General features: G+C 46.8%; 2 protein-coding genes across 2 annotated transcripts; one reads left to right on the top strand and one right to left on the bottom strand.

Annotated features, from left to right (window-relative positions):
* The first annotated feature begins 514 nt into the window (after positions 1 to 514).
* On the top strand, positions 515 to 3,447 carry LOC127296137 (uncharacterized). Its single transcript, XM_051326169.2, has 6 exons — positions 515 to 856; positions 988 to 1,142; positions 1,241 to 1,458; positions 1,665 to 2,277; positions 2,375 to 2,887; positions 3,005 to 3,447. Exons 1-6 carry the CDS (start codon positions 648 to 650, stop codon positions 3,115 to 3,117), a joined length of 1,821 nt encoding a protein of 606 aa, XP_051182129.1. The 5' UTR covers positions 515 to 647; the 3' UTR covers positions 3,118 to 3,447.
* Positions 3,448 to 3,699: 252 nt separating this feature from the next.
* On the bottom strand, positions 3,700 to 6,491 carry LOC127296126 (pentatricopeptide repeat-containing protein At3g49170, chloroplastic). The gene has a single exon (XM_051326157.2). The coding sequence runs from the start codon at positions 6,463 to 6,465 to the stop codon at positions 3,946 to 3,948; it is 2,520 nt and encodes an 839-aa protein (XP_051182117.1). The 5' UTR covers positions 6,466 to 6,491; the 3' UTR covers positions 3,700 to 3,945.
* Positions 6,492 to 9,022: the final 2,531 nt, after the last annotated feature.

The raw sequence follows: 9,022 nt of genomic DNA, 5'->3' as shown, positions 1-9,022 counted from the left end.
ACCTCTTCTTTTGCACTTGCTTGATGCATGGCCGCGTTACAACAATGACGAGGTCGACGGAGGAAGAAAATGGACTAGAATACAAAAAAAAAGATTGGTCATCTTGATAGCCATGAGAGAGGAGAGAGAGTTAAGCTATCAAACGGGGCGGGATGCGGGTTAGCAATTTGCACTACGGCTCCTTTAAATCTCGTCCAATTCCTATCTTTATCTGCTCTAAATTTTTTTGTTTGTGGGATGTGTGACTGCTGTTTGCGGACGCCGCATTTCCACCCTAGAGAGAGCTCGTCTACACTCCTCCGTGATCTTAAGCAAGTGACAGGAGATAAGCTTGCGCGAGAGAAAGATGAAGGAAAATCTGTTAAAGAAAAAATGTGAAGAAAGGGACAAGAAATAGAAAAAAGTTGTTATAACAAAATAGAAGGTGGTTGTATGACGTTGGATGCTTTTGGATGGCTGAGATGTTGCGCTTGCCGTACCACCAACTGCAGCTGCACTGCCGGCCAGTCCAGTCTCTTCTCGTCCAGACTTCAGACAGACAATCCTACGTCGTGCCGAGCTGCGCGGAGGACCTCACCTGAGATCCCATCCCCGTCAAACCGGCGGCTCCGACCGAAACCCCTGTGACTCGCCGCGCGGTCCGACCCATGGCAGCCGCCTCCGCTTCCGCGTCCGCCGGGAACGCCGGCGGGACGCGGCTGGTCGACCGATGTATCGACGCAGCGGCTTGCGGCCCAGCCACCGTGGAGGCCTGGCGCCGCCAGCGCCGGTCCCTGGAGCGCCTCCCGGGGCCGCTAGCTGACGAGCTCCTCCGCCGCCTCGCCGCCCGCCGCCTCCTGTTCCCCTCCCTCCTCGAGTAAACGCCCCGGCCCACCTTCTCCGCTTCGATACGCCTGAGCTTGCGCGATGTTTTCTTTGTTTGCGGGGTACCCTGCCAAGATCTATTGCTTCCTGCTGCGTGTGGATGAATCGTGCTTTCGTGCGCAGGGTTTTCCGGTACTCGGCGGAGGAGATCGACTTGAGCGGCAACACCGCCGTAGATGCCGAGTGGATGGCTTACCTCGGTGCATTTCGGTACCTCAGGGTCCTCAAGATGGCGGACTGCAAGAACGTCAACAGCGCTGCGGTCTGGGCACTCTCCGGTACAGCTCCGAATGACTGAAGCATAATTTCCAGCCTGTAGTTGATTGGTTTGATTGAAGAAATGAATTATCTGATAGTTTCATCAAAATTCCTCCAGGCATGAGTACACTAAAAGAATTGGACTTGTCCAGATGCTCAAGGATATCAGACGCCGGCATCAAACATATAGTCTCCAATGATAGCTTGGAGAAGCTACACTTATCTGACACTGGATTGACTGACAATGGCGTCATGCTTATCTCTGCACTGAAAAACTTACAGTTGCTAGATTTGGGGGGAATTCATATGACCGACAAAGCATTACGGTCATTACAGGTATATATGGTCTCATGATGTACAGCCATTTTATTTCGTTAATGAATGTAGAGATTGTCCCATGCTAATTTGATCTTATTTATTAGTCTTCACGTTTTTGCTTCGGATGGTCTATGCACATATATATCAGCATGCTACTGTTTGCTCATTTATCTCGGAATGATGCGTAATGGAGTGTTAATTTCGTGTACTTGTTACTGTTCCAGGTACTCACACAACTTGAGCACCTTGATATATGGGGTAGTGAAATTACTGACGAGGGAGCTTCTGTCCTTATAGCTTTTACAAGATTGAGGTTCTTGAATGTTTCTTGGACATATGTGACTCGTTTACCACCTCTTCCAAACCTGCGGTATCTTAACATGAGCAACTGTACGATTCATTCTATCTGCGGCGGGGATTCTGAAGTTCGTATTCCTCTGGAAAAGTTTACCGCCTCTGCCGCCTCATTTGGTAACATTGATGAAGTGTTCTCTAGCATTGAAGCAAACTCATTTTCATTTTTGGACATGTCAGGTTGCTCTTTAAGCAACTTGCATATCTTGCAAAAGCTGAAGAGTCTAGAGCATTTGGACCTTAGCTTGAGCAGAATAACTGACGACGAAATCCAGTATGTTGCAAATATAGGAATGAACCTGAGATATCTAAGCCTGAAGAATACTGGAATAACCTCTCAGGCACCATATGTTTTAGCAGGAACAGTTCCGAACCTGTCCTCTCTGTCTTTAGCTTATACAAAAATTGATGATTCTGCTCTAGTCTACATCAGCCTGATGCCTTCATTGAGAGTGATAGATCTAACTCACACAAATATCAAAGGTAGCTCTTTTGCTTTGCATCTATTTATTTCTGTTGATTAAGCCAACATGTTTTCTCTTTGGGTTACCGAATTATACTGAATTCTATCACATAACAGGGTTCACTCGTGTTGAAGCAAACTCGGAGAAAACATTGTCTATGCCTCCGCTTGAGCATCTCATATACCTCGAAAGTCTTTATCTGGAGGACACAGCACTGGCAGATGAAGTTATACCTCCCCTAGCATCCTTTAGGGCACTGAAATATTTGTACCTAAAAAGTGATTTCTTGTCTGATCCAGCATTGCATGCCGTGTCTTCCGCCTCAAACTTGATACACCTTGGTTTCCGTGGGAATGTATTGTCAAACTCTGGGCTTCTGCAATTTGTGCCCCCAACCCAGCTACGTGTGTTGGATTTAAGTGGCTGCTGGATCTTAACAGGAGATGCCATCTCAACATTTTGTAGGCATCATCCAAGGATTGAGGTGAGACATGAACTAATGGAGGAACTTCATCAAAATCGTGTTGGCACTTCGCAAGTTCACAAGTCTAAGCAACTTCTACAGTCAAAAGCAAAAACTGTTAACATTTCGGCTGATGCTAGCAGCCTTTCTGGTATCTCTTTCGTAGGTAAGGGTGCTATAACTTCACTCTAGCTCATTCTCTTTTAGTTACAAGGAAGACAATCTCAGTGTGAGCTATGCCTTTTATAATGTTTGACATTAAGTTTGCCTTTTTATTTGACAGATGAAAGGATAAAATACAGCAGGGAGGAATTGATGAACATCCAAGACCTTACTGGATCGAATTTGGTGTTGAATGGTGTGCGGCTTCCACCCGAACTGAGAAGGATGGAATGAGACAAGCTCCGGTTTACATTTCTCATGCACTTCAATCTCGTCATTTGATTATATAGTGCAACCTTTTCATTTTGGGACGTGGCGATTTTAAATTAGTTAAAGTCAGATTGCTATCTCTCTCACTGTGTACTGGCTGTTGTAATATGAAGAATTAGCTTGTATAATTTGTATGTTCTTGTGAGCCTGAAGTATGTAATCGGTCAGTTGAGCTGTTATTACGTAGGGCATTTCTGTTAGGGGTCATAGGTGACCATGGATTCAAATGGTTGAAGCTTTCAGATATGTGATGCTATTTTTCTTCAACATATGTATGGATTTGTGAGTTCTTCATCCTCAATCTCAGCACAAACTTGCATCTGCCCTGAGCGGTCCATTGTAACCACAGCAGTTCATGTGGTGGGTATTGTCCATCTGAACATTATTCCTGAATGGGGCAACTCCATTCAGACCATTCATATCATTTTGCTCCATTCTGTGAGTAGAACCAACAAATTCCTCCCTCTAAAGGGAATTAAATGAATGTATTTATTAGTCTAATCCTAGGAACTTCCAGGAGTTACGCAAGTATATGCACAAAAAAAAGGAAGAAACATACTTGTAGTGAAGTTGTATTGCTCATGTAACTGTACAATGTGCATGGTCTACAATTTTAAGATGAACTAACTATACATAAACAGTAGCTAATGCTTTGCATAAACAATGATTTTGAAAAGCTAAGCAAATGAAATCAGTTAGTACTTACTAGCAAAAGGGGCCTACTGAATCAAAAACCTAGAATTTCTTAAGTAAAAACCCGACCCACGGAGCTCATCAATCATCATTCACAGCTCACCAGTATTCACCACATGAGCATTTCCCATCTTTCATTCTATGGAACCTGTTGCTATCTCTCAATATAATCTCCCTTCCAGTGGATTTAGAGATATATTTGATTGCAGAATGGCAGTCTGCGCAGACCCGAAGATTCTTAAATATCCTTATTTGTTTTGTACCTGATGTAGTAATCAAACCAAATGTGACAGCAATCTTCTCGCTGTGCTGAAGCAGATACTGCTCTTTAAGCTCATCCGACATGTCATGGAGAACAATGCTTGTGTCTGGTACATAGCCCATGTCTTTGATTTCTCTGATCAACGCGTCCAACTTCGCATAGATCTGTTGTGCTTGGGGATGGCTGGTGTCACCAGCTCGAAACTCATGAATAGTGTTTCCAACATCCATCCAACTCAAGCCAGTTTCCTTGCTCAAGTTCTTGTCTCGCATCAGACTCCTTATTCTTGCAACTTCATCCCATAAACCAGCATGAGCGTACAAGTTTGAGAGCAGGACATATGGAGCTGGATCTAGCGGATCAAGATCTACGACATGATTAGCGGCAATTTCACCAATCTCAAAATTGTCATAAGTCCTGCAAGCACCGAGAAGAGTCTTCCACACCAATGCATCCGCTTTACAGGGCATTTCGTAAATGAACTCCAGGGCTTCTTGAACAAGACCTGATCGTGCAAGCAGATCCACCATGCAAGCATAATGTTCCATCCTCGGTATGAGTCCATGATCCTTCTGCATTGATTTGAAGTATTCCTTCCCTTCTTTCACGAGACCAACATGGCTACAGGCAGATAACACAGCAATGTATGTGACATCATTTGGTTTTACACCGGCCAAGATCATGTTATCGAACAATGACAGCGCTCGTTTTGCGTACCCGTGCTTGGCTAAGCCACTGATTATCGAAGTCCATGAGATAACATTATGGTCTTTCATTTCATCAAATACTCGACAAGCATCTTCCAAGTATCCACACCTAGAATACATGGAAACAAGAGAGTTGCTTACACCTTTATCAGACCCAAAGCCTGATTTCATTGAAAGCGCATGCAGTTGCTGACCTTTGGTTAGCAATCCTAAATTGGCGGCAGCACTAAGCAGGCTAGCAAATGTGAAGGTGCTGACTCCAATGTCCATGCTCTCTGTGTGAGAGTTCCAAGAGGCATTTCTCCTCTGAGCTCCACCAATATCATCAGAACTGATAGAAAGTATGTTCCTTTCATAAAGCTGGTCAAACGCCTTTCTAGCCTCCTCCATGCAACCAGATTCAGCATACATGCTCACCAGAGCATTCCCAACGACATTTACATCCGCTATGCTAGTTTTCACAACATGGGCATGAATTTGTCGGCCTGAATCTTGATCAGAAAAGTTTGCACATGCCTTGAGAACACTAGAATATGTCATGTGGTTTGGTTTGATGCTCTCATTCAACATTTCACAGAAGAGCTCCATCACATTGTTTACCTGTGCTCGACATTGCACATATCCTGATATCAGCGCTGTCCATGACACCACGTTATGCCTGGGTATCCGTTCAAAGACCTTCCTTGCATGCTCCATGGAGTGTTCCATATGCAGTTTTGCGTACATGTCCACAAGTCCACAGCTCACACAGCTATCAGATAGCAGACCCACCCGGAGTGCTAGAGAATGCAGTTGCAGCCCTAATGTAACTGATCCCAACTCCGCACAAGCCGAAATCATACTGCTCATGGTGTATCCGTCCGGCTCAAAACCGGCTTGCAGCATACCAAGAAACAATTCGACCGCCTTACCTGTGCACCCACCCTGCACGTACCGTGTAATCATCAGAGTCCAGATGACCACTGTCCTCTCGATCAACCCATTGAACACTTCTCTTGCTGCCACCAGGTCCCCGTTCCTCGCGAACATATCAATCAAGGCGCAGCCTACTGAGACGTCGGTGCCCCAGAACCCCGTCTTGAGTACTAACCCAAGGACCGCACCACCAGCCGAGTGGAAGAGCTCCCTGGGGAAGCAGGCGCGAGCCGCAGCGCACAGCGTGAAGGCATTCGGCTGGAGTCCTGACTCAAGCATCTCGCCGAGGAGGCGCAGTGCTTGGTGTTCCTGGCCGTTTCGCGCGAGGCAGAAGGCCATGGCAGTCCAGGAGACGAGGTCCCGCAGGCCGCGCATTCCGTCAAACACCCTGCGCGCGGCACTCACGTGGCCGCACTTGGAGTACATAGTGAGAAGGGAGTTGGCGACCACGGCGTCCGTGTCGAGGAATTCGGTTCGGAGGAGACGGCGGTGGAGCGCGCGGCCGAGACGGAGGTCGCCGGTGCGCGCGGCAGCGGCGAGGAGCGACGCCGCGTCGGAGGGGTGGCCGGAGGAGAGGGACAGGTTTGCGGCTAGTGGGTTGGGCTGTCGATGAGAGGTATGGAGGGGAGGTGGCGGCGGTGACGACCGTGGGAGGGCGGCTGGAAGGACGGTGACGGTGGAAGCCATGGCAGCCTGGCGGGGAGGAAGGGAGGCCGTTGGGTAACTAACGGCCATCCAGTTGCTCAGTGACGATAAGTCGACTGTGGCGTCGCCAAAACACTACTCGCGCTGTCTCTTTTAACTAACTCAGTTTTAATACAAATTTACACTATATTTGAGTCAATTCAAAAGAATCGGCGGAAAAAGTACCTAAATACGAAACTTGCTTACATCCTGTTTGCGTTTGGATGTAAGTATGGGGTTTGCGTGATCGAACTGGATCCAATACCAAATCAGGCAAGGCATTATAGGCACATTCCCAGCCGTCGCCTCGAAGAAGCTACGCCTCTACCTCAGCCTCTACCATAGGTTAGTTTCTCCTTCGGCCGGTCTGAGTGTCAGGAGGGGTGCAAATTCATGTATAGAGTTTTTTATAAAAGTAATTAGCAAGGGGCTTCTCAGCAATGCTCACCATGAGGGGTTTAGAGTTGACGGAATCCTGCAAGTTAGCACGAGGCATCGGATACCAAACAAACAGAAGGCGAGATTTACTCAGGTTCAGAGCTCTCGATGAGGTAAAACCCGTACTCCTGCTTGTCTGATCTTGATTTATCGATGAAAAAAGGTTATAATGGGGCAGTTGATAGACTGCGTTGTGGTGAACTTGCCGGAAGGCAAGGTTTCTAGGGTTGGTGTATGCAGTATGCATGATTGTGTAGGATGATTTTGATATCCTCCGGCAGGCCCTCTGCTGGCCCTTATATAGGAGGCCAGGTCCCGAGAGTCATGCTTGGATTCAACTATTGTTACAATGAGATATAATCTATCATTTCCTTATTCGACGTTTTCTCGCCTTTTCCATCAAGAATCTATCTTCTTCTACCTTTCCTCCATTGCAACTGATGTATTAGTCCATCATGGGCTGCAGTGATCTTCATTGATCCTTGATGAGTGCAGATTGCACACCATTGGGAAACCCCAAGAGAAAGGTATGATGAGCACAGTAGCAAGTTTTTCCTCACTAAGAAACCAAGGTTTAATGACCAGTAGAAGAAAGACGTGACTACTGAAGGAGTTGCTAGCTGACTTGTGGCAGGGCGCACTACCGGCGTCAGCAACAACGTGGAACCTGCACACAACACAACCAAAATACTTTGCCCCAACTGACATAGGCATCCCCAATGGGCCTGCCAAAGATAGTACCCGGGGTTTATTGAAGGCCCACTACCCGAAGAATAAGAAGACTCGGAAGCCCAAGATATTGTTAAGGAAAGCTAGAATTGTAATAGGAAGCATTATTTGTAATCTTGCGGGAGGAGTTAGAAACCTTCCCGGACTCTGTAACTTGTACAATACGAATCCCTCGGCTCCGCCTCCTATATAAGGGGGAGTCGAGGGACAAAGAAAGCATCGATCATTGTTTCTAAAACCCTAGTTTCATATTCGTCGAGTACTTTTCGGCTGAAACCTTCGAGATCTACTTGCCCTCTACATCCAGCTAAACCCTAGTCTACAATCCGTAGGCATTGACAAGTTAATACCTTGTCAATTGGCGCCGTCTGTGGGATCTAGAGGAGACAAGGAGCTGATCTCGATGGCACATTCAAGATCGTCGACTTCATCAGTAGCAATCAACATCATGGAGAGAGGTAAACAGATCGAAACTGGTCTCGTTGATTTTATTCCTCACCCGCCCTCCCGTTTGGATGCATATGCGTATCTGGAGGAGCCCATGAAGATGACGTTTGGAAAGTTCCACTTCCGCATCGAGAAAGAAGGAGCGTATCATCTCGAAGTTCCGATCTCGTCGGGATTATCGGCGGTTGGTCCTGATTTCTCAAACTCAGTATCATCCATCGAGTCAAACGACAAGGAGATTTCGTCGCCACGCTTCATCGGCAGCAGGGCAAGCGAAAAACTCGCCAAGATCTTCAGCGACATGTCCTTCGAGTCATCTGCGGACTCCTATACAAGCGATGATTCAAGCGACACCGACAGCTTCGACTTCATCGACAAATCCATCTCTATTGGGAAGGTCTTCACCAATCTCTATGATGGTGTCACCAAACCAAGCAAAGTGAAAACTCCAAAATATCACCAAGTTTATGCCATTGGAGAAGCAAGTCGCGATCAAGAGGAAACATCAGAGGCTTTCGACGATTTGGAAAACCCCTATGTCGATCCCTCAGATCTAAGGAGAGGTTTGGGCACTAAATATGTCGGGCCCACACCACGTGTCAGAGTTCAACTTCCACAAGCAGCCTGGGATAGAGCTGCGAAAGCTTTGGATGGTTCTGAACCAATGGAGACAACGGCTACGGTCGAAGAACTACAAGCTTATCAATATAGACTCGCCCGAGCTGGGAGAGAATTGGAAAAACAGACAATTTGCTTTGAACGAGAAGAAGGAGGCAGCTTCCGCATCAAGCAGGCGACGAGCGGAATTAAGTCGACACTCAGAAACTTCGGGAGATAGTCACAGAGAAGCTCGGAGGAGAGCAAGATCTCGGCTGCAAAATATACCGGAAGCTGAAAGAGAGACTCTAATCCAAAACCTCGACATGTCCTTTATGTCAATCGACACGAGGGGGAATATTATCCCAAAAACACCGGAAGCAGGGTACATGGCGAC

Source organism: Lolium perenne, chromosome 1 (genome assembly GCF_019359855.2).
Source record: "Lolium perenne isolate Kyuss_39 chromosome 1, Kyuss_2.0, whole genome shotgun sequence".
In the NCBI taxonomy this organism is placed as follows: Eukaryota; Viridiplantae; Streptophyta; class Magnoliopsida; order Poales; family Poaceae; genus Lolium; species Lolium perenne.
Note: the sequence above shows the minus strand (reverse complement) of the source record. Positions and strands in the feature narration are given on the sequence as shown.